The 26076-nt window shown below is 35.1% G+C and overlaps 1 protein-coding gene across 6 annotated transcripts in view; it reads left to right on the plus strand.

Annotated features, from left to right (window-relative positions):
* The window catches only part of NBEA (neurobeachin), a 510952-nt gene that overhangs the window by 430934 nt on the left and 53942 nt on the right, over positions 1-26076 (plus strand). For all 6 annotated transcript variants that reach the window (XM_086481881.1, XM_086481883.1, XM_086481885.1 and 3 more), the window contains 3 exons: positions 1407-1547; positions 9708-9827; positions 20675-20827. In XM_086481881.1, coding sequence (XP_086338007.1) covers positions 1407-1547; positions 9708-9827; positions 20675-20827 — 414 coding nt within the window. The remainder of the gene's footprint in view (positions 1-1406; positions 1548-9707; positions 9828-20674; positions 20828-26076) is intronic.

The raw sequence follows: 26076 nt of genomic DNA on the forward strand, positions 1-26076 counted from the left end.
GTAGAATTGGAAAACATCATGTCTATGTCAGCCTTTTTATCAGCCATCTCAAAAAACATAGGAAGGAACAAAATACTTGTAGCTTTAAAATTGTTCAGTTACATACATAGTGTAAGTGTAGTGAAACATATTGATTTGACCTTGTACTGTCATTTCCATTCCAAATGACTTTGGATTTTAACCCAGTAGAAAAATTGTGCAGTGGAATGAAATGCAAAAATACCTGTTAGTATTTTCAAAAGGGTCAAAGTCCTTGAGTATATGTTTGTTTTCAAATTGTGATTCCCTTAATAATATCAATTCTAACTCTTAATTTTTGTCTAAAAAATTCGAGTAATCATTTAAAATTATAGTAAGTTTTACAGTTACTTGGTATGGAAGTGTGCTCTCCTCTAAGTGTTAAACCCTCTAAGCTCCTCTAAGTGTTAAACCCTCTAAGTGTTTGGTTAATTTTAGTATAAAAGCTAAAATCTGAAGATTCTTTGCAGCTAGCTAGTGAATACACTGCTATTATCTCTTCTCAAAAAACAGATTTAAGATCCCTTCTGTATTTATTTCAACATTTAATTACTTTCTATTGTATTTTCTTTATCCCAGTGACTTTTTTATCACATAGTAACAAATACATTTTGCAAAAAAATTCTGAGATAAAGTGTGTTAAAAAAATCATAGAAAAGCATGTATCCCCTAAGTAGACATGTCAAAACCACCAGTTCCTACTACTGTCTTACATTTCTTTTGTTTTTAACTAATTTGTATAGATTGTCTGTTAAGTATGCTCAGAATGGACTTGGAATTTGTGAATAAGTTCCAAATTCTATTGTTTTTAAGTGTTACGCTTGTTTGTTTTCTCAGTAAAATGTGGCTTTGTTCAGTCAGAAAGTACATTCAGTCCTGCAGGACTATGCATGGGTTTTAAGTATTTCTGCTTAGGATCACCAGACACCATCAGCAGTTCCGCGTGAAATCTTTTCATCATGAACTGTGCATTACAAAGTATCCTGTGTGAGCAAAAGTCAGTTTTCATTAGCTGTGTGATTATGGTGAATGACAGCAACAGAAATATTAGTTTGGCCTCAATGCATTTTAAATGTATTTTTAGAAGTCTATTTCCAGAACAATGTTACTGAATTAATTGGGAAACAACTCATACTTCAAGAAGGTCTTGAAAGTTTGCAGATGTGGATCACTTATATTTGTGAATTAAAATAAGGAAAGTCATAAGTAAACAAAACCTTTAAAAAGAAATTCTAAGATTACAGCAATCTGAAGGGATTACTACAGCATCCAATGGGTTTGCTCACAGAATCTCCTATGTAGTGAATCTTAATGCAGAATTAACCTATGACATATCAGACATGCTGCCCTTCAGCTGATAATATATTTGACCTCTTACCCCTTTGCAGCCAATTGGTGCTTTGAACCCAAAGAGAGCAGTCTTCTATGCAGAACGGTATGAGACATGGGAAGATGATCAGACTCCACCTTATCATTACAACACTCACTACTCTACATCTACTTCTACATTGGCTTGGCTTGTTCGTATTGTAAGTATTTCTGGATCCTGGTTTTCATTGATAAATTTACAGAATCTTTTCTGTAACTTACCACTATTCTGATTTGTTTAATGAAAGTACCTTTTTATTAAAATCTCATTGTTCTTCCCTACCTTAAAATCTCAGAAATTCTCTAGGTATACTGCATATACTTATTTATAGTGATCAGGGGGTCTTTCCTACCCAATTGATCTGAGATACGTTTAGACACAAAACTGTGGTGGTGTAAGGACACATACGATGAAGAAAATCCCTCTAAAGCGAAATCCATCTTAAAAAAAGTCTCTAAAAAATGCAGAAAGTTGATACTACTCATATATTATTATTTTCAGTTAGGGACAGATGAGAGAGATGGAGAGTTCAGCCTGGAGAAGAAGAGGCTCCAGGGGGATCTTGCAGCGACCTTCCAATACCCGAAAGAGTCTATAAGGCAGCAGGGGAAGAACTGCTCCCAAGGGTTTGTAGCGATAGAACGAAGGGTAATGGTTTTAAGCTAGAAAAGGGTAGATTTAGGTTGGACATTAGGAAAAAGTTCTTTAATATGAGAGTGGTGGATCACTGGAACAGGTTGCTCAGAGAGACAGTGGAAACCCCATCCCTGGAGACATTCAAGGTCAGGCTTGATGAGGCTCTGAGCAACCTGACCTATTTAGAGATGTCCCTGCTTATTGTAGGGGGGTTGGACTAGATGACTTTTAGAGGTCCCTTCCAACCCAATACATTCTATAATTCTATGATACACAACATTAAAGAAAAGCCTTTCTGTGTCAATTGAGAGAAGAATTATAGAACCAGTTTTATCTTAAAGCAGTATGGAGTAATATTTTATGCAAATGAACTATGCTTCTCAATGAATTAATAACTTAAGAGTTTTTAGAAACGTAAAAATGTAGATTCTAACTTCAAGCTGCTATTTCAGTTCTGGAAACCTTCGTTCTTAAATCCTATCCTCAAAATCACATTTAAGGAAGGGGGCCAAACTTCAAAGATAGAATGAATCTGAATTCAATCTACGTGTTAACACAATGAGTTACAGAAAAAAGAGTGTTGATCAGAGTCTTAAGCTTTTCCAGAGAAACCTGAATTAATGAAAAGTTTAGTCACTATGTAATTACTGAATTTAAACTATACCCTGCCAATAAAAATCTGTTGCGTAAGGTGTATTCTAAGCATGTTTCTCACACAACCAAGCAAAGCAGAACCACACAAAGCTTGACATCTGAATTTTGACTCATCTCAGCTTCCCTTAGACATGGCCTGTTTTTCTGCTCAGAAGGGAAAACTTCATGTATCTTGGAGTTCAGCATATGCTTCTTCTTAACCCATGGGAAACTAAATGTTGATTACACTCCTGTATGGGGTGATCACTGTACTCCTTTTAAATGTTGCTAAATTATTCATGTACTGTGAATACGTTTTATGCTTCACATGTGCTTCTTTGTTGCCTTAAAGTATATTAAAAACAGAGGTTTTATTTGCATGTTTATCTATTAATTTTGGCTGCTATTCAACAAAAGATCCCCTTTTGCTAGTTGGCGAATTCTTAGGTCTGAAAGTCTGCTTATAGGCTGAATGTACAACACACCAAGGGGTATTAATTTCCTGTATTAGGCTAACGCTGTGTCGTTTTTACTACTGTTGTTTATGTAATACTGTAGGTGCTCTTGTGCTTTCTCTTTTCTGCCCTAAAAGAGCAAGAGAACAAGGTCTCTGCCTTGATGGCCTTGCAACATAGACCTGACAAATTACGTTTCTTAGAGAAAACAATATATGTGAGAACAGAAAGCAGAAAAAAGGAAAAGCAGTGCTTTCCAGGAAGAGACTGCTAGTGGCAAGAAGGTGAAAGCAACAAAGGGAGAATTTAAATACCTCAATATGTATTTTAATGATTATTTAAATAGGAGTGACCAGCAAAGAAAAGCAATCACGGGTGGGAGGATCCAATGGAAGTGAGAGGGAGACAGATGTGGGGAAAATTTAAAGCTCATAAAAGGGGAAAAGAAAATAATGTGATGAGATTGGATTAAGCTGCATATGGAAACTCAAAATAAAGATTTGAAAATAAGTGTGTGTAGACACAGGAAAAGATTATAGCTATGGAGATTATAAAGTCATAGTGATCCTTAGAGAGATGTTTTTGGCGACAAAATAAAGGATGAAAAATCCTAAGTGGGAAGATTATCCCAATGAAGTTGATATATAAGGCTAAGTTAGATTTCTGGAAGTTAAAGTAGGATTTCTTGCTCGTGAATTTTTTGAGCTAGTGTTTTGGCATGAGTTTGCAGAGAGGATTGTGTAAGAATGTTTTATAAGAGGTAAATTACAATCTAGTCCAGGAAGAGGAAGGTGACAATAAGAGATGCAGAGATTCAGACAGAAAAATGCTTTCAGTATTTTAAGCAATTGAGGAAGTTTCATGGGAAGAGATATGTTACAGCATAGCTTCTGGGAGAAAGTGACAACAAACTGGGAGTGAAAGAGAGGAGTGGGAGGTCAAATCATGGGAGAAAACTGTGAAGACCAAAGAATAAATGAAAAGGGAAAGAAAAAGGAGAGAAATTGAGTGAAAATAAACAAGCAAGCAAGCAAACAAAAAGCTATGACAAAAAGTATACTGGGAATGAGATAGTCTAGATAGAAGCAGAAAAAAACAGTTCAGAGAATGGGGATCCAGGGGAGAAAGTACATGCCTAGGCCTTTGTATTAGAGGAAATAATACTTGCAGTAGGAAAGGAAGTTTCAGCCACCCTGAAATATATATTTATAGAGTTGTATAATTGCCACAAAACCTTAAAAATTTTCTTGAATCTTGCTTTTTGGCTTTGACAGGTGCAATCTGGTTCCTGTCAGTTCCCTTCAAAACATTGCTTGTAATATCATATTTCTGAGTCATTTCTGTGATAATCTGCTCCCTGCTCCTTTATATTTCCCTCTGTTGCTTTCCTTTATCTACATCAGATAGATATAAAAATAATATATATAGATATATAAAATAAAGGAAAATCAGGCTACTTTCATAAAAGGCACTTTATGCCTTAGCCTCAGTTCTGTCCTGTTTAAATGATTTTGATATCATCAATCTCTGCCTCTATTTTGTCATTAACAAATTTTTCACTGGTAGTATGGTAGATTTTCTCTTGAGTTCTTTTGTGTACTAAGAGTGTCCAGTAAAAATTAGTCTTTAAAAGTGACATATTTCATTATGTTTTCAAAAATATGACAGTGGCTCAGTATGTAATGTGTTGGAGCTACTGATAATTACAGCAAATATACTAATTTTATTATTAATTCTTGTTGTTTTTCTGCCTTTCATTGTACTTAATAAAATAGGATGTAATTCTTAACTGAAGCCATGAGGTACTAGTACATCTGCAAAGCTTCAGTTTGTATTTTCTGTGAGCTGGTTGTACAAATCTAGGTGTGCTCCATTTTCTTCTGTAAGAACACTAGGAGAAAAATGAAGGCAGTTTCAGGACAAGCAACGGTTCAGACTTACCAGCCCATATATCAGATTAGTTACGGTCACTTTTGAGGGTTATACAGCTGACCCTGAAACTCTCCCAAGATAATGCACTCACCCTCTTTCTGCACAGCTCCCATACAGACACACACATACACGTGTGCATGCACATACTCATATAGGAATAGAAATTATAATTCTTAATCTACCTGTACATGTTTATTTAAGCTAAAACGTTGCATGATTCAGACCACTACATCATGCTGGAATTCTGAAAGATCAAGAAACAGTCCTCTAACCAGCTTCATAAGAAATTAACTGAGCCACAGCCTAGAAGTATTTAATGCTATAATTACAAATGAATCCTGCATGATCTCCAGAAATGTTAGATTTATATCCAAAATCAACTGTTACTTGAAAGTGATCAGCTTTCTTTCCAAGTTGAGGGGTAGATTAAAGATTAGATAACTACTTTACAGAGATAGATAATCAATGTGAAAGTCTACTGCATTGTTCAGTCAGGTTAATGATGATGACAAAACCTAACAGAGAACACCATGTTTTATACAATTTTGCCTTCCCGTCCTGTGAGGTGTTACTAAAATCAAACCATGATTAAACATTTTTGCATATCACGAATCTCTAGATCTAAACCCAAGAAATTCTACTTATTCTGTAGGAGCCAACATCACCCACAAGTTTGCTCTGGCAAACAGAATGAATAGTATTCTGGAAAGGGATGCACATAGTTCATCTGTTGAATGACTGCTGACATAGTTCAATTTTTTCATAAATGAAATATTCATAGTTTATGGCTAGGTGACCTTACCACCTTGTTCAAGAGCCAATTTTTTACCTGCTTTCTGTCTGGACTAGTGAATATTTAAGTTGCAGAAGGCAGAATAGCTTATACCAAGAATGTTGCATCAGAATGCCAAATACTCCAGTGGCTTGAATGTCAACCTGAAAAGCAGACAGAAGAAAAGAAGAAAAGTAGACAGAAGAATTAATTCTAGCTTGACTCATGTAAAATATGAATATTAGCATTGTTTTCAGATTTTTAGGTGGAATAGGCTAGAGTTATGGTGCAACTGGATGCTCTCAGTACTTGCTGTTGAAGAAGTTGTGTTTGTATGAATTGGTTACATCTTCATTGAAACAGAGACCAGTATTAGAGAGCATGATTTTCTAGCATCATAGTTAAGAAGTTTGTAGAGAGTAATTGGTTTCCAGTTTCTGTTACAATGACTAAGTACTTGTAAAAGGTAGAAGAAATTCTGGATTTATTATGAATCATGTCTGATTGAGCTGAAACCAGTTTTTAGTGAGATTCAGAGGTGGGGAGGACTTGAAATCTTCTTATAAACAGAAGTGAATCTGAGTCTCCTTTTTGGTAGGTCTAAGCAGGACAGTCACAGATATACAAGATAAAAGATGTACATCACTGACAAAACCCCAATTACTCTCTTTTTGTCCTCTTACAAATGGCTGAAAAGTTATTTTTGTTTGACATAAAATGTCTCAGAATGACACATCCCTTCCTTCTCCCTCCTCTCCCCACCATAAATGATTCAAATGGGACTAGGCACTGTTAAAAGAGGATGGAGGGAGAAGTGCTGTTGAATGGAAAATTTTCTTGTTCCTACAGCTCAAGTTTGTATTCATTGCAGTCAAGTACCTCACAAATTTCTTTTCTTGTTGGCAGTGAACAAGGCATGAATTTTATTCGTAATATTAGGAACGAGTGAGATGGGGTTATAATGAAAACATTGTGTAGCTTTATAGCTTTCACAGCAACAAAACCTTTACATGAAATGACAGTAATCGGTATCATAGAATAACAGTATTTAAATGAGTGTATTGAATACAGATATGAATTGTATTTATATAGTATAAGCACTTGACTTTCTGGAGAATAAAAATTACCTTAAAATTATGTGAGAGGTCTGAGATAAAGCGAGTGAAAGCTCTGAATTTCTGCTAGGGATTAAAAATCCAAAAAGATAGGCACAACAGGTCATAGCAGGATGGCATAATAGGGCACCCTGTAGTGCTCAGCTATTAAAAGTTTAATCCTTGATTATGAATTTTATTGCTTTTGTATATTTGTCTCAGATGCTTAAAATAATGTTGTCATGGAATTTTGGATTAATATTTTTGCATAATTTATTGTAATTACATCATTTTTCTGGTTTCTGCTTTTTAAAAATCCGTCATCTGCTTCTGACTTTAAAACCTCAACAGTGACCCACAGTCTGCTCCACAATGATATTGACAACAAATTACACATATCTTATAAAGAGAAAAAGTGATAGATAGGAATTGGTAGAAGACACAATTATTTGCACTCAGATCAACAACATATAGTGGTTTTCGGTATGGATAAGCTAGAAAAATAGCATAATTTACAAAGATTACTGTTGCAAATATATACAGATATTGGGGGGGGAATTAACTTAAAACCAAAATAATTATAATGTTAAAAGAATTTATGTAAATGTAATGTTAAAATTATAATATTAATAGAAGTTTAGGAGGAATTAATATAACCCTGTGTATATTGTTTTCTATTTCCTAGCTCTGGGTCTGAATCATACACTTTTTCATTTATATTTTACATGAAATTCACTGTACAGAGCACTGGAAAAGCTGGACACACAGAAACTTAATTTCTTTTATTTCAGTGTTTCAGTTCATTGTGATACTTTTATGCTGCTCGCCTGCTTACCTACTGTTAAATTTTAATATTCTGTTCAAATTATAAACCTCTTCCTCACTTGCTACTCACTCTTTGAATATCGATGAGTGCAAACAAAGTCATTGTGCAATGGGAGTTAGGGTCCTCCAACAAGAAGTGATATTGTGAAAATTTTGTATTTAATTCAATTATTTTTAATTATTTAACACATATTAGGATTCACTGATGGAAATAAATGCACTGATGGAAGTATATTTCTTGGATTGTTACCTAGTCTTTTGAATGTATCTTTTTGAAATAAATTCCCAATGTTTTAAGAGAAAAAAAAAAAATGGAAAAAGTCCCCCACCATTCAATTAGGAGTAGAATATCTTGGATTATTGTAATGAAAATGATTTCATATTTGCACCGATAGACACTGAAAGTTTAGATACTGTCCCTGGCTACAAAGAAGAACAAAAAAATCTTTGTTTAAATATAAACAATTCCCTTCAGCTACTTCAAAGGTACTGGCATACCATTAGGTCAATAAGAGAGATATTCCATTCCGTCTCATTTAGAGAGAAAAAAATAGAGTTTTTCTCTTTGAAAGAAGGTAGCCTGTGTTGACTTTTGTGTATGATAGAAAAGATTAATTGGGAAGACATGCAGAGTAAAGATTAGAGAAAAAATGGTCTCTGGAAGACTGAGTTCCCTCTTTTATTTTCCTCCTCTTTTTGGATTTTTTTGCTACTTTTGCATTCATGCTTTCCTTATGTATATTTTAATTGCTCTTCAGTGCTGCTGAAAATGAATTGATTCAATCTTCTTTGATCTTGGGTGATTTAAACACAATGTGCGTAACATGATGTAATTGCCTCAAAATTTCTTTATTAAGGTAGTTCCCTGCTTTATTCAGAAGTTTCAGAAAAGGAACTAGAGGATGTATAGAATAAAATTGAAATAGTAGGTGGGTAATAGTGTAATAAGAATTATGATCTGGTGATTATGAACTGCTTTGATTAACAAAATTTCCAAATGAGCAGGACATTCAAGGGAATAAATTTGGGTGTGAATTTAACAGAAGAGACAGTTTTTCAAGCATTCCCCATCAGACTTTGGCAAAGAGGAAGAAGTAGTTTCCATCCATGTGGACATATTGCCAAATATTAGTTGAATCAGACAGCTAATGGTGTGGTGCTGGAAAACCAGGGAGTTGGCAATGATCTCAGTATTCAGATTCTGTTGTCAAATTAAGGCTTTGGTCCCCTCTTAACCCTTTCCCTGCAGTGGAATGTGGTGACATAAAAATGGGTTCTCCAGACTGTCTGAGACTTGAGCTCTTCCTACCCAAATGTTCATAGCTGTTTCCATTTAGCAGTGTTGAGAGTGTGGTTTCAGATAGAATTAGCAGCAGCAAAAATGCTAAATATTTCATCTCTGTACCTCTGCCCCAAAGTAATGACAGATATCCTGTAACCATAGTCTGCCTTATTACGGCCACAAGGCCATTCTGCCCACCATGAGGCAAAGCAGGATCTACTGATGTCTTTTAAACTAAATAAAAACAAAAGGAAAATCCATGCAAGAGATTTTTAAAGATTTTATTTTGGCATGCCATTTTACAAGAGGTAAACAAAGCACAGTAATATGTGTAGCATGAAAAGTGTTTACGATGGTTGCAGTGAAGTAGGCAGCCATTGTGAAGTGGAACTAATCTACATAGGTCTGCCACTGATGGAGAATTAGTCTTATGGAAGAGTGAATAAATAAAATAACCTTTCCTGCCAGAATGCAAGATTTGTGTGTGCAAAATGTGTTAGTGCCAATAAATGCACTAAGATATTCAGTACAGATACCCATGCATAGATATGACTATGAGATGCCATATTTTTCTTTAGTTCTGCCTTTATGAAATATTTTGATCTGCAAAAGTAATTTGGATTTTGTTAGAAATCTGCTGCATGATTCCTTCTGCTGTTTTCTTAATATATCTTCATTTCATTGACTACAGGAGCCCTTTACAACATTCTTTCTAAATGCAAATGATGGCAAGTTTGACCACCCAGATCGAACGTTCTCGTCAGTAGCCAGGTCTTGGAGGAACAGCCAAAGAGATACCTCAGATGTGAAGGTAACATATACATTACATAAATTGAAGAATGTTCATTTTCATTTATGGTATTTTGTTTTATGTAGGGACAAAGAGGGCTTTATTTTCATGTTTTTATATTCAGTATACTAGGTATAGTTTAAATAAAAGGTAGATGTTACTAAAGATTATTGTTCTAACAGAAACAATCAAAGATTCTTTGAAGTTGAGTTGGACAAAAGGTGTGTTGTTTTTAGAGGAAAACTACCTAACTGATCTAATTTAGATCAGATAATCAGGAGATGGAGAAAAGCCCAATAAATTGTTCTTTCCTGCTGTTAACTCAATATTTGGCCCACTCCATAAAACACAGCAGGAATTGGATTTGACCTTAAAGTGTCATATTGTTATAGCTTGCCTAGCTCTGGGTTTGCATTGCCTGGGGCAATTAATAAAGCATTAATGACAAGACCCATTTAAAATGTTGGCTTTTCTGTACAGCTTTAGCTTTTACTTGGATGTGCCTGGGGATATTATGCAACAATAGGCATTAGATTAAAACAACTTCTACATGATATACAGAAACAGCCGGAGAGTAGGGTGATTTTACTGTTGTTATTCCTTACCTATTGTTAAATACAAAGGGTTATTGTTCAAATACATGGGACCTTATCAGAAAGAAACCAAAATCTAGTAATATTTTTAATAATATGGTCCTTTCTTGATTCTCATTTTCTAGTAATAAGGTAGGCAAAGGCTGCAGTATAACATTAATTGCTCTTTTTTTGTAAACTTTATTTTAAAATTAATATATCTCTCTTCTATTTTGATATGGCCACTCGTACTAGGAAATGCTAAAGTCAAGGTCACATTACCATTATATTTTTTACTTAACTTGACAAAAGCAGAAGATGTAAATTTGTTGATTTATTTTTATTCCACGTCTCCTATTTGCATAAATATTCCAGCAGTCTCAAAGTGTATGTGGACAAACCATAATGTTGTTATTCAGTTACTAGTTAGCATAACGAATTGTAAATTGTAAGGCCATCTTAACGTATGGGAGAAAATGCTTTTTAAGGAAAAGAAATGGATGTAAACCTATTACAAGCCATTTAATGTTTATTTATGCTTCTCTGGAAGTCAGTAGCGTTTTAAGCACTATCGCTGTTACCTTTATAAGAAAAACAAAGGAAATTTCAAAACTTGGAAGGAATTTGAGTTAGTATCTAGTGTATTTGAAATGCATATCTAGTGTATTTGAAATGCAGCCATTTCTTCAAATCCAGAGTGATTTTTCTCTTTCAATGAAATCTGGTTTTCTTGGAATTCCAGCAGAATAACTGGGAAAATGACTTCCTAGGAGTGGGGCTGAAAGAAAAGATAAGAGCCTTAAACTGAGGAATGAGGGAAGATGTTTGGAAGTGACTGTAGTCTTCTTGTCTGGCTTTTGTACGCAGGAGGAGGGCAGTTAAATACATGAAGATATTGCAAAAAATAAAGGAATAACTGTGGACAGATGGAGGGATGGTATTCAACTGGGGTATACATTTAGTGAAAGGATTGTTCCTAAACTAGCAACCGAATGAGTTATCAGTAAAACAAAGAACTGAAATGTTTGTTTGAAGATACCAGGAGTCTTGTGAACCAAGTGAGGTAATTTAAACTGCTGCTGCCAGCTATTGCAAGTATGCAGGAATTATGGATGGATAACAGTTGCATTACAAAAGGTATTTGTATAAAAAAAACCCCAAGTTATTAAAATAAAACAAGTACTAATAAGATCCTCAAAATCAGACACTCACCTTCAGAAAAGGAAGGCAAAAGATGAAGATGTGGGGTAGCTATGTACTTTAATGTCATTGAATTTCAAAAAGGGATTTGGGGATAACTTGGATAAAATAGTAACAATTAAGGGTCAGAGTTTCACTGGCGGAAAGACTGTAGAATAATGTATTCTAGAATACATTTGGGAATCTGCAGTAGAGCCCCAGAGTCAGTCAGATTTAGATATATATAAATTTCTGTTATGCCATTAGAAAAAGAACTACTACTTGGAGATAAGTCATTACAGAAAATCTAATATGGGAGGCACAGATGAGGTATGTTAGCCAATAAATGTTTTCTCCAGACAATCCCTGACCTATCTGTTCAGGGATACTTCAGGGATTAAAGATGCTGTTTAAAATATGGTTTTGTTAATTAATGAAGATACAGGGAAGGTGAGTTCAGAAATTAACCTTCAATTGATTTATTATGAGTTGATTCACCTTAAGATAAAAAAAGATAAACAAAAACAGATTTGAAAATAAGCCAAATCTTTAAGGGATACTAAAGCAAATCCAAAAAGTTCATAAACTATCAAAGTAAAAAAAGAAAAAATAAAAAAAAAAATAGAAATGAGAGGAGATTTTTAAAATGTATTTAATACCAGCATTCAATGTATTGCATCATCAAATTAATTTATTATATATTGATACAAAGCCACCACTGGAATAAGTCTACTGGAGTACACTTCAGTAGCCTAAGCAATATATGTCAATGCATTGCTGCTTTGTATTCAGTTTAACAAGGAAACTTGAAGATCAGCAAGATGGCAGAAAGCTTATAGTGAGACCAAAGCTATATCTTTAGTGTTAAACAACTAGAATATCTCATGGCATCTAAATTCCACCTGAAACAATCTGATTAGTCATTCATTTGTTTCAGAGCTCTTATGTTCTTGGGAAACACAAGTTTTTGGTTTTTTCTTATTCAATTTTTAGTATGTATTCATGCTGGATAAAGCAAATTCTTAGGGCTTTCTTTGCTGGGAACTAGCTAGTGGACGTATGTACCCAGACTTGAGGAAGCCATAAGAAAAGCAGCAAATCTGTTTAAGGTGTTGGATGCAGGATGCAGGAAGAAAAACGTGTGTATGTGTAGGGTAATTAATGTCTAAAAGTGAAGACATAAATGTAACATAAATGCTATGAAATATGCAAACATGTGAAAGGGAGAATTTTTTGTCAGGGAACAAAGAGGTAAACCTCAGAGGAAAGGAATCAGCATAGAAAAATGCTTACTTAACCAACAGAATAAGAAAAGTTAAATTCTGAATTTTAATGTCCTTACAGGGGGAAGTAGTAAACTCATTGCTTCTTGAGCTTCCTAGAAATGTAGACTGGCAAAGCACTGGAAAAGCATCAGGGACAATCATGAATTGGCAAGAGGATCTGCTAGTTGACCCTTTAGGCCCTTTCCATTTGTAGAGTCTGTGTTTCTTAGCGATAAATCAAGAATGAGTATAGCAGCTAATTGTTGCTGTTTGTTGCTTAAGATCTTAATGAACTGCATTTCTCAATGCCATGACATCAGGGCCAACTTTTCCCTGAGGCCTCGGAGTTTGTTCTGTGAAAGGATGGGAAACTGAACTATTATTAATACTACAAATACCTCATTTTTTCAGATTAGTTGTCCTAGTGCTTAGAATGCCTTACAGACTTTTTAAGCATTTTAATCAAGTATTCAGGGACTGGAAAAGCAGTGAGGTTCGGCGAACCACCAAGAAACCAGCTCAAAATCTCTACCCATTTTGCCCACTCTCCTAAGAGCAATAACCACTTTCTTGCACAGCAAAAGACCTTCAGCTCTGAGAGTGTGAAACATCCAAAAATTCACATTCAGCTGTCTGGCAGCTTCTAATATTTATCTAGCAGTCCTGCGAGAAAGTAGATGGTGCGCAAAAGAGATGTGTAGAGGTTGTGTGTGAGTACAACATCTTAAAGCCTGTTCTCTGTCAGTGTTCTTCATGTTTGTGTAGCTGATTCTGGCTGCACACACAGTTATAAATGGGGGTCTTTGGCAGTGTGGATTCCATGTGATATACACACTGTAAATCGTTTTCCCACCCTAAAGATATTTTGAGTCTTTATAGTAAATATTAGGTTTGTGGAATATGGGCTATACATCAAAGTGGCAAACTTTGAAAACTGTTAAGAATAGCAAGTGTTCATTATTCATGTATTCCTTATCATATATTTGAAATTCATCTGAGTTGCTTTAAGTACACTTAATCTCTGATCTCACTAATCTCATTAATTACTGTGGCATAGGTTATGAAATAATTTAAAAACAGCGTGTGTAATGAATTAATCTGGCATTCTTCAATGCTGTGTATTGTAAGATGGCCACAGTTTTGTTTTCAAGTACTGTATTAAATAATTATATGAATTGCCTTAATTCTTTGTTAGCAAGGTCTAATTTAAAAAATCCTTTTAAAATTATTTTTTTAGGAAAGTAAAATTTGTATTTTTTTTCATCAGTTTTTGTTTAAAAAAGAGGACTATGAGGTGCTTATTAAGTGCTTAAGTCACTTTTGAAGTAAGTCAGTTTTAACTAGTAAATTGAGATTTTTAAGCAATGCAGGCACTTCCCATAATGGTGTTCTTTTGCAACCTCAATGTAGTTTTAAAAGAAACATCCAAACTACTTGTAAGAAATTCTACATTAAAATTTAAAACCCAAATACCTGATATTTGGAAGAGAATGTATATCTCTTTAGGGAGCTGCAATTCTGTGGGTCAGTCTCCTTTGTGTCCTCTCGGGCATTCTCACTCTGTTTCTGCCTTTCTCCCTTTCCCCTCCCTCCTTCCTTCTCTCCCTTTTTGTACATGTATTCTGCTCTGGAACTAAATTGTTTCACACTGAGCTAATGAAAGTAAGGCTGTGGCAGTAGTTTGATCAGTCTGAAAAACAAGCCCTAGTTGCTACATCCTGAATTGTGGCAAAAGGTACACCACCTTTGAAAAATGTAGTGTATGATAGTTTATTGCTCAATGCATGATTAAAGGTCTACTTAGACAATTTTGTTCCTTACATTGGGCTGTTTTGGTTCATTTTCAAAGAATTCTGTTCACCTACAGTGGATGAAACAGAATTAATATGGTGTGTGCTCTGTTAGAATGGTAACACACAAGGGAGAACCTGGATAACAGAGTTTATTTTATTGTGTCTCCCTTTATCAACATCGACCTTCTCTCGAGATAATCAGTACAAGCTGGAGGAAGAATGAACGTTCGCAAAGTGACCTTTGAGGAAGCAAGTCACCCGGAAATGACCATAACTTGGCCAGTCAGCTTTCACATTTTTTCCTTTCCACCTCCCCCCCCCCCCCCCCCCCCCCGCTCTAATTTTTGGTAACATAGACTTCCCCAGAACTGCCTATTCAGGCGCTAATCTTTCCTGATGCCTCTCAAACTTGTTATATTACTTTTTGAATAGCGTGTTTAGAAGTTAGAAAGGTAGCTCTGACAAAATGTCATTAAGGTACCTTAGTGTGAATTAACGCAGTTAATGGAGGTACTCATGACTGACTCGTTGACCCAGTACTAGGCTCTAGGAATTAATGGATGCCAGGGGATCAATCTTTTGGGAGAAAAAGAAAGAAAAATAAATGGCAGCTTTAAAACCTTGAAGTAAATTATATTAGAAAAGTGAAAACGTCTGGGTTGTATTTGATTTCATTGGGAGGCCATAAAATGGTGTACCCTTAGCAAAACATATTAAACTGAAACGTCAGATTTGATGCAAGTGGTGTACAATTATGATAGTGTTAATAGTGGTCCTCTATCACCCCAAGACATATTTTTAAAGTTTAATTTCTCAGCAGCTTGGATTTGTCACAGGCTTGTAAATTAGAAAATGCATTTGGGGATGTTTTCTTACATAAAGACACAGGGCATATAATACTGTTAACTATACCTTGGGGTTTTAGTATAGCTATTAAAATAAACTAGAGATCACATTTACAGACAAGAAATGTCTGTTATAATATTCATTTTACCTTTTTTTTACACCCCTCAGTAGCTTTACTGCATCGTTTTTCATCTGAGAAGAGCCAAGCTTCTCGGGCGGTTTGAAAGGTAGCTGACTATTAAATGATAGAAAGCTAACCTGTCTTATTAGAAGTGTGAATGAAAGGGGAGCAGAGGAGGTTACCAGCTTGTGAAATGTCAAGGACAACTAGACAGAAATTACTGCAAATAGATTTAGATCACTAGAATCCCTATTTTTATTAACTCTTTGAACTCTAGTTATTTATTGTGGTAAGAAATTACCCATGACAGTTTACGTAGTCGGAAAGATTTATTTAGAACCTTTGATATGTTTTGGCAAGAGCAAAGAAACCAATCAAATTTACTGAATTGTATCAGTTAATGCAAAATTATGTATCAGCTGAATGGCATACAATAACAAAATGCATCTAAAATGCTTAATTGGTCTGTGAATATTATAAAAATGCCAGGCTTTTAAAAATTACTGGTTTTCTCTGTCTTTTTTCTTTGCACTCCCTCAGTTTATGCCTGCAAACTGATGTAACTTCTGGGGAAGTTTTTTTATGTTGGTATTTTCATGTTTTCCTTCATGTCTTGATTTACACTGGCTGCTGACCCAATGTTTGTAGTGTGGGAAGAAAATATTTTGAGATTTGTCTTTCATGAACAATTGTGGCTTGAAACATAAGCTTTTCAAAATCATAGTACCTTCAAACAAGTATTCCTTTGCATAGACCTGGCGTTGCGTTGACCTTGTACCATTAATGCCACTGAAGATGCAATAGGAGTTTTAAGGATCTACTTATCAACTATTCTGTTTGTCAAGTGGAAAGCAGATTGGGAGACAGAAGGTCCTCGGTGTCCCATCCCCTGGTATAAATAGCATCTCTGAGATACCTTTTTCCTCTGTTAATTTCTGAATCTCCTTATCCCTATCTTCAGGGTGAATTTAACTACGACCCTTGTAAAATATGAAGTTGGTGATTTGTAAGAAGCTATGTTGTATGGCATATTACACTGTGCATTAAAATGAATGAAAAATAGCAGATGCTGAAAAAGTATGCAGTCTTAATCTCTGATCTAAAGAACGCAGAGGTTGATAAAAATATTTATTTTTGCTTCTGTGTGATTAACAAAATACAATAAGGCAAAAGTATATATAGAAGTAGATTAAGTTATGCATTGTTTAGGTATAATTCTACTAGCTAATTTGGGGAGATTAAAAGAGTATTTTACACATCTGTAACTAAAACTTAAGCAATGTAGCAATATGGAAGGTAATTGGACTTTTAGGAGCTGAAAGGCTGTAAAGCTGGTAGGATAATGCTTTCCAAACGTGTAATAAACTGTGCAAAGAGAAAACAGTAATTTGTTCTGTTTATCTGGGATGGATTGATAGCTAGGACAAGGGAAAATGGGCTTAGATTGTGTAATGAAAGATTAAGGCCAGGTGTTAGGTAAAAATTCCTCAGATGAAGAAGACTGAAGTCAGTTGATGGAAGGATTGTGGAGTTGCTGACACTCAAATTCTGGGACAATAGTGTAGATAGATATCTGGCAGGAAAGATGGTATAACTGAACCTCTTCTGGAATGAAGGAATAGGCAAGGTCACCTCTCCAAATGTGACCTTGAAACAGTTAGCTGTTCGAGGTATCTGTTCCCTGTCCCTAACAGGAAAAGCACCAAAAGAGCTGTCTCTCTCTACGGCCATAACCCTTATTAGAATATGAACTGGCACAAACCCACTCATGAAACAAAGAAAACCCAAACTCTGGCTGACAAAAATGTAAATATGTTTTGAAAATAACTCTAGCCCTTGCTAGTGTTATCCTTTCCTTCATTCTTGTGTTCATTCTTGCAACTCTCAGTGGCTTCTTGGTTAAAGCGATTCTCTCTGGGCCCCAGTTGCCATCTTGCCGTCTCCGCTGAGGTTCACTCCTGGCTGCTCCTTCCTTTTTCCAGCAACCTCCCAGGCTCCGTTCTTACTGCCTGCTCTGTCCTTTCTCTCTCTGCTTCTCCCAGTTTGTACTTTTCCTAACGAAGCATGCTTAGGGGCCCTGGGAAAGGGAGTATTCGCCTTTCCATTCTCACCCGGTGCCTGCCATTGGCATGAGGTAGAGGAGACAGCTTCTTCATTTTTTCACAGCAGAATAAACAGTGAACACATAAAACCAAAACCTTCTATCACACTTCTCCAGATTAGTTGTATTTTCTATGGCTAAACTTATTTTCTAAGTGGCTAAACACACATTTTGAAGATTTTTCCAAAAGTTAGAAAGTTCAGACTTATGAGGTGCCACAAGTTTTCATAAAGGGTCTGTGTTTTAGTACACATTCATTCATTCTGTAGAATGGGATGGATTTATCTGAGCTATTTTAAAGTGTTGTGGTTTCTTAGTCTAGTCAATAGTGGAGACAGCAAAATTGCAAGAGGAATATCAGATGCTACCAAAGAAAACTGAATGGTTAATGCAAAGTATGGGAAATATGTATCTGGGAAGGGTCACATGCAACATAGTTCATATCTCAAGAAAAGATTCAATTCATGTTAAGAGTACTCAAATAAGCAAACAAAATTGTAGGCTGCACTAAAAATAAAATCAAAGGGAATGCTAAGACTTTAATACAGTGTGTTTATTTTTTTTTTTTTAAATGCTATGTTTGGTTCTGTTACTTTGACTGGAGAAAAAAAAAACCAACAAAAAAACCGCAACCGAAACCAGGAGATGTGTAACTAAAATCATTAGGGTTCTAGGGAGAGTTATTTGAAGAGGATTTAGAAGTCTGGCACTGGTTAGTTTCCAGAGCACAGGAATAAGACAGGTCAAACTAAACATATACAACACAATAAATCTTATGAAGAAAGTTAATTGCATGCTTTCTATTTATTCTATTTCTATTTATGTTTTCTGCTATACCAGACAAGGGAACATTAAATTACACTGAAAGCAAATAGCAACAAAGGTGAAATTACTAAATGGAAGTACCATTAAAAATATTCAGTGACTTAAATCCCTTTTGTTCAAGATACCCCTGAAGTCAGAAGGTTAGTAGAATTCAGTTAAATGCTAGGTGTGTCTCTGGGTAGCACAAATCTTTCAGACACTTCAGATGTAAAAGTCCACAATTAGATCCTAGGACATTTAAAACTGAAAGAGGAAATTTAAGAGTTAACGTATGGAATCAAAAACTTGCTTGCTCTTTGACATTACAGGTTAGTACACCACTATGTTTGATAAAAAATGGTAATAATTAAAGAGTGGTACGTGTTTCAAGGCTTGTATACAAAATAGAAATAAACTTTACTAACTTTATTTCTTTAATATATTGTTTCGACTGTTGACTTTTAATTTAATTTTGACTTAATAATATTTCATCATTCTGAGATCCTTATGAATTTGGCCTTTCTTTAAGGCAATGCTTTTAGTTTATCAGTTATTTGTACAGTAGCACATGTTGGGTTGTGGCCAGCTTTTACTCATACGTTAGTAGTAGTTTGTTGAGCTCTAGAAAGATTAATGTCTAGTTTTCTCTAGCTGTGAAGATCATTCATTCTTCTTTGGGCTCCATTAAAGAAAACCAAAGGGCTTTGTCGAGAATCTGAGTTAGTGAATCCTGTTTAGGGGAAAGGGGGAAGTTTGCTTTTAGAAATACTCTGAGTAAATTAGATGTGTATAATCAAACTTAGATTGTCAGTAAAATAATCTTTTTTTCTTTCAGCCTGATGGAATATTCATGATTGCTTTTAGTTTGGCTTTACTCTAGCTGCTGTTTTATTGTTTATTGCAAGTAATTTTTTTTTTTTTTTTTAGCTTTTTGAAATCACAGCTCGTTTCATAAGGAGCTATTTAAGCTCAGGCATGTCTCACTTGGTTAGGTTTTTGCACTGGTTAGATATTGATTGGCATTGCATTTTAGTCTAATCTGAATTCAGGCTGTTTGTGGCATATTAAAAGTTATGTAAAGAAGCAAGTAAATTGCCTCCCTAAACATACTTAAAATTGTAACATAAATATTATATTTTTTAAAAAAATTAATACATTTGTAAGGACCATCTATGCTTTAACTGCTCTATTCTCTATGGAGTTGCATATCAGATTTAATTAGGTAAGTTTGTGACTGCAGTGACTTTCTTTTTATGCTTTGCATGTCTGCAGCCTTTGAAAGGACCACAAAGAGACTCAGGTTTCAGGTGCTGTGTCATCAGTTTTGATCATGTTACACAACTGAATGCTATAATGCTTCTAACAATATAATGTAGTTAATTTAACCCATATCTGGATATTAGAAAAGAGATAGAGGGCTTTAAAGCTTTTTGTTACTGGAGTTCAATGCTTACTGCTAAAATGATAGACAGCAACAAATGATGATATTTATTATGTCAAAATGCATTTTTATTTAGCTATCCTGGAAATTGGGAAAAACTTCTCACCCTAGCTTACCTACGATGTGTTAATACACTGCAGGATCTTTGCTACTCGGCCTTTCAGAGTTTAAATATCATGTATTTCTGTTTTAAGGACATTTGTTGTACTGACATTTTTCTCTCCGTGTATTTTTGATTTTTTCTTACAGTAGAAAAAATCATTCACCCTGAATTCTTTTTCCTTATATAGGCAATTAAATTGCCACCCTTTCGTGTGCAATTAAAGAATATAGAGAAAGTAAAATCAAGAAAGTGTTGTATCAGCAACTTTTTCCTCCTTTTAAGTAGTTTCTTTAAAGAGTGATTAAAAAATCCAACATATTTATAGTATTGCAGGCTTAGCATACAGTTTGTTGTACTTTTTATTCTGAAGAAGTCTCCTTTATTGATATGCACTGCTTTTCCAAAATTATGCTTTTCATAAAAACAGATATGGGAAAAACAAAGACTGACTATTTCATTATGAAAAATATGTTTTATCTTAAGTACAAGAAAACAGATTATAAAATTTCTTAAGCAAGCATACAGAAATAGAAACAAAACCAGGAATGCTTTAATGTGTACTACAACAGAGCCTGATACTGGCAGCACCATTTAGCATCTCTGTATAAATATAAAGTCTCATTGTGTGTTTTCTCCTTGCTAGGAGTTAATTCCAGAGTTTTACTACCTACCAGAGATGTTTGTCAACAGTAATGGCTATAATCTAGGAATCAGGGAAGATGAAGTTGTTGTAAATGATGTTGATCTACCCCCATGGGCCAAGAAGCCTGAAGACTTCGTCCGTATCAACAGGATGGTAAGCTGTACTTTAGTTTGGCCTAAATAGAGTTTTGTGCTTTAACAAGCTAACCTAATGCTGGTTTTAATCTCTTTAGAACTAGATTTATAGAAATAAAATAAAAAGTGAAGGAGAATTTACATTCTGTCTTGCTTGACAGAAACCTTTATTTTACAATGGACTTTCCTTCCATGTGCCCAAATCATGGAAAGTGAAGTTCGTTTTTTTACTGTCGCATGACAAAGCATTGGATGGGCATGAGCTGGACAATACAGGATAGCCTGAAAAATTTAAGCCTGTTCTGCCTCTACCACCTTCTACATCAAAAAATAAGAGATTATTATAAATGCTAGTAACTTGTAAGATATATTCTATTCCTTACTTGACTGAAGGTATGCACTCCCTATTCATCAGAGATGAACTGGAAGTGTAGAAATGTGAACATAAACCAACAATTGCAGTCTCTGAAGAAATTTTGCAAAAGAACTGCTCTATTGTAAATTACAATGAAGTCTGAAGAATTTAAGGATGAAAAACGTTTATCTATGCTGTATATTTTTTGCTTTAATTTGATAGGTAATGATTTTATTAATGATAGAATTAATACACATGTATGCTTCTAGTCATTTTTAGGAAAACAAGGTATGTTCTGATTTGTCCAGCAATAGTTCAGTTTGGAAATGGACCTTCCTTAAAATGCATATTGCTTGTCTTGCTTATGGAGTCAGGATTATTCTTTGAATGAGCTATGGGTTTCCATGCAGTTGCAGAACTGTTCAGCTTGTGCATTATTCCCTATAGTGCATTTGTGGTAGCATTGTAAGTCTAGCAGTGTTGGTTTTCTTCTAGTCAGTTTGGCAATTTAATTTCAAGAACTGTCTGTTTAAAGAAAATTGCTCTTCAGGAGTTGATAGTAAAAATAGCCATATGAAGTTCAAAAGAATAGAAGAATATTATAAAAACCAACCTATTCCTAGATGTATATGGTTTAGAAGCGTCCTCCATTTAGAAGAGTAAATGGTATGACATATGTACAGCAGTCTCCTAAGGAAGTAATGGCAACTTCATCACTTCAGACACATGAAATGCACTACACAAAGCATGAGAAATGTGTTCCAGGGAATAGTACTTTGTTGGCAAGAAGAAGCTGAACAACATTTTCCTTCATTTTCTTGGCTGATTTCTCTTATGGCTGCATATATTGCAATATTCTTTCTAAAAACAAGTAGTTGTCACAGCTGGTGGCAATAAATTCAAGTGCAATTTTACTAGAAAAGAAGGAGGTGCCCTCAAAGGATTGCTACACTCCATTAGCATTCTCAAGTGTGGGATGCACAGTCACAGGTATGTATCTCTGGAGTGCCCATGTTGCTGCACAGAGCCCTTTTTTGGATGGTGGTTGTGGCTGAACCCAAACTGGCCCCACGAGTAAGCAGACTAAAGTTGATCAAGAGGGTTAGTTTTGACATCTGTAAGAACAGGAGTGTGATACCTTAGTGAAAAAGATAAACAAGCTGCCATCTATTGGGGGATATAATGAGAGATGCATATTAATGACCCCCTTTGGAAAATTTTATAAAGAATGTTCCTTCATATATCCTAAATTGCGTTTTCTCCATCTTTCCTTTCTACAAAGATGGAAAGATTAATAGGAGGGTAAAAGGCAGTATGGGATAAGATATCACTTGAAGAAAAGCTTTATTTATTTTATTTCTCTTGTGCAATTTCTACTTTTCAGAAAATAGCATAGGAGAGCTCTGCAGAAAAGTTTTGTGCTGTTGAAGAAAACAGCTGCTTGCATGAATTTAGAGCATAGCGTTTACACTCCTTCAGGACTATACTTTCAAGAAAAACTGATAGTTAAAAGCTGGAAATACCTTTTAAATATTAAGCTGTAATAGCACTAATGACTGGTTTCATATGTGTGTAAGTATGCTCGGACTGCCAATAGACAGACAAACTGACGTTAAGATTAGAGTAGTATTACAATTACAAAGTACTAATTGAATACTTTACAAATTTCTAAAATCAGAAATTATCTCACTTATGTGTCATACCCTTCCTATCCTGTCTTCCACCCCTGTCCCCACAGATGTGAGCATCATGCCATTATTATACAGTTTTGCCTGGAGGCAGTTTCTGCATGGCCTTTATTCATTCCAGCATCTACTTTCAGCAAGAGCATGATCAGTAGTTAAAATGGAATTCTACACAGACACATACTATCTCCAAGTGAGCAGTCTGATGAAGTTCACAAATTATAATAAAATCAGGAGTTGCCTAGAAAACAGGCGAGAGAGGCATAGATTTATTGGAATTAGGTGCAGAAAATACACTGAAAATCACCTTGGGATGAAAGAATTAAAGGTATTCCATAGGAAGCAGGAATGTGGAAACAAAAGTAGTACCAAAAATAAAGCAGTAGTGAGGGAAGGGTGACAATGAGCAGCAGTTAAATTAGATAAAACTGTATAATTCTGTATTCACCAGAAATAAATGTATTTTAATGCCATCTATGGAGAATCATTGCATCACAGAGGATGTAAACAGTTGTGCATGCCTATGGTCCTTTTGAGACTGCACCTGGAATATTGGATTCACTTCTGGGCACCTAGATGACAGAATAAGTATTCATATTTGGATGGAGTTCAGCGGATAGAAACAAAGTGAAAAAATTTGGGAGGTTTAAAGAGCATGATATATGCATAGTTTTTTGTAAAGCTTATCATAAAGTAGCAAGTAGCTAAAGAAGGATAATCCCTTTCACGAAAATGCAGATAGCAGTAAGTGTAGTAAGAAGTAATGGAATTACATGTTGAAAGTGTAATAATTTGAATGTGTAGTAATTTTTCAGAAAAACTTCCTCGTGTAGGGTTTTGTTAGGGCATACAGCAAACTGCCAGTACACTCTCTTTTTGGTCCCCAGAACTACACTGGTCAAAGTAAGGAACAAATATAAAGGGAAGTTTGGCATTCCCTACCTAATGTCTGGTTCTGTGTTTTGAACTGGCCAGCAAATGTGTTACTCAATTAGGTCATCCCCAGGCCAAGCTTTGGCTGTTATACAAGAATCTATCTTGAGAAAAAAAAACAGCCTGGGTGTGGTGCTGACGTGTAAAACACAGCAAGCTTGTGCAAGCCTGGAATTTCTACAGCAACTTAGCAAAGCAAGTAGAGAACATATTTACAGGAAAGCCACAGAAAATTGAAGAATATTTCAAGTAAGTGTTGTCCTGATCCCCTGTCTAATGAAATCAGCATTAGTCATTTCATTCCAGTGGAACGGATCGTATGTGATACTGTGTAACATACAGTGGGATCTTGTTTTTTCCCTAGCTGACAATATTTTCTCCTGTTCGTACATATTTTTTGCTAGCTGCAGGCATATATAATGTGTAATTTTATGTGGGAGTAAATACAAATCCTTATATCAGCCTACTTGCACATTTATGAATGTAAACATTTTCTTTAAATAACAGCAAGAATTTCAGCATTTCATCCTGAGGCTTACTAAAGCAAGTAGAGAACAGCCTAGAAAACATCACAGAGGCACAGTGACATAAATCAATGTAATTTAACCAATTGGTTAACAAGCTTTACTAAAATTCTGAGCAAATTAATAAACGGCAGGTAGGGTTTGGGTGTTTTATTTCATTGTTCAGTGGATGTTTTACACATCTAACTAAACACAGAAATGGAAGTGGAAGTGGTTTTCCATCAAAAGAGATTCCTTCAAACCTGTGAAAATTAGACTTATTATAAAGACTGGAAAAGACATTCAGTCAAGTTACACTTAAGACCTATTACAGTAGCTTCTAAAGCACTCAGTGTATACATCAGGGATTGTTTTAGCAGTTTTATTTATCCATACAAAGCTAGACTGATTACAACGGAGTTACTCATGAAACATTAATAAAGCACTGTGTTCAATGCTAACATGATTATGGTCTGACCTCGGCGATGGCACAAAGGACAGAGGCAGAAAGTGTCCCTGATAACATTACCCTAATGCTGGGCTCATCAATCATAATCTCCCAGTTTACCGGGAAAAAAAAGCCCACGCATAAAACCTTCCACAGATGTGCATCTGTAGTCCTGCTCAGCCTCTCAGTCCCCACAGACTTAGAGCAGTCCTGAGAGCCAGAAATAGAACAGATTCAGTCAGTAAGTCAAGCATGTTAAATCAAGGCAGGGAACACCACTGTGAAACACTGAAGCAAAGCTTTTATAATAAGCATTCTTTAGTTTTGAAACAAAAGATGCAAGACTGTGTAATTCAAAGTTAATTATAACGATATTTTCATTATGGCTTGTGCACATATTAAATTACAAATTACAGTGTTGAGTAAAATGCATTCACTATAAATTATATTTCTGAGAGACTGAATAGTGTCCTGTTTTTGTTATACATATTTTATTCCTATTACATAACTGTTGCTAAGACTGAATTTTCTTTCTGTCTTTGAAATGATTTATTTGCACTCTTCTGCTGCCAATTACATTTTTGTAAAGTTCCCTCGCTATTCAAAAGCATGCATAGTATTTCATAGTTAAAAAGCTTCTTGAATTGTCATTAGAAACATCTATTATGAAATCACTCTGTTATAAGGATCTGGAAGATTTATCTTTTCTCCTCACCATTCAGCAGCAGTTGACATGCCTGTTTTACCAGATAAGCAGTAGATAAGATTTGATGTTACTTCCTCGGTAGTAGCTTTGATTTTGTTTTGTGTGTTGCCAAGGTTTGTTCTCAATGCAATTAAAACTACTTCAGCTAACAGGGGTTTCAATCTCATTTGGAAATGGCAGTGATTTTTTTTTTTAAACTTTCTGTCTCGCTGAAGAATCTTATTTGCATCTTGAAGGCGTTTACATAAAGGATCAGTTTCTGTGCCAACATCCCTGAATAACCCAAATCTGTAGAATGCACTTCTCTGTCACTTCTGTTAAAATATTACTTTGTTTAAACAAACATAACCAATTTGAGAAATCAGTATTGCCTGTTTTATTTTATGACAAGAGCCAAAGATTTTACTCCAATAGTCAGTACAAAACATGGTAAATGAGGCAAATCTTAGGCGGAGAGAATCTGTATATTCAATGGCTGTAGATGAGCACAGATGTAAGGGGAGAGAAGAAAACCCAGCTCACAGGCTAAAACAGCCAATGGTCTGTTACCGAGCAGATCTACAAACCCAAAGTGTCTTGGAGTAGTTCTAAGAAAATATTTTTACATATACTGAATATAAGTTAATAGCAAGATACTG

The sequence above is a fragment of the Leptosomus discolor genome, chromosome 1, assembly GCF_034619465.1.
Source record: "Leptosomus discolor isolate bLepDis1 chromosome 1, bLepDis1.hap2, whole genome shotgun sequence".
Classification (NCBI taxonomy): Eukaryota; Metazoa; Chordata; class Aves; order Leptosomiformes; family Leptosomidae; genus Leptosomus; species Leptosomus discolor.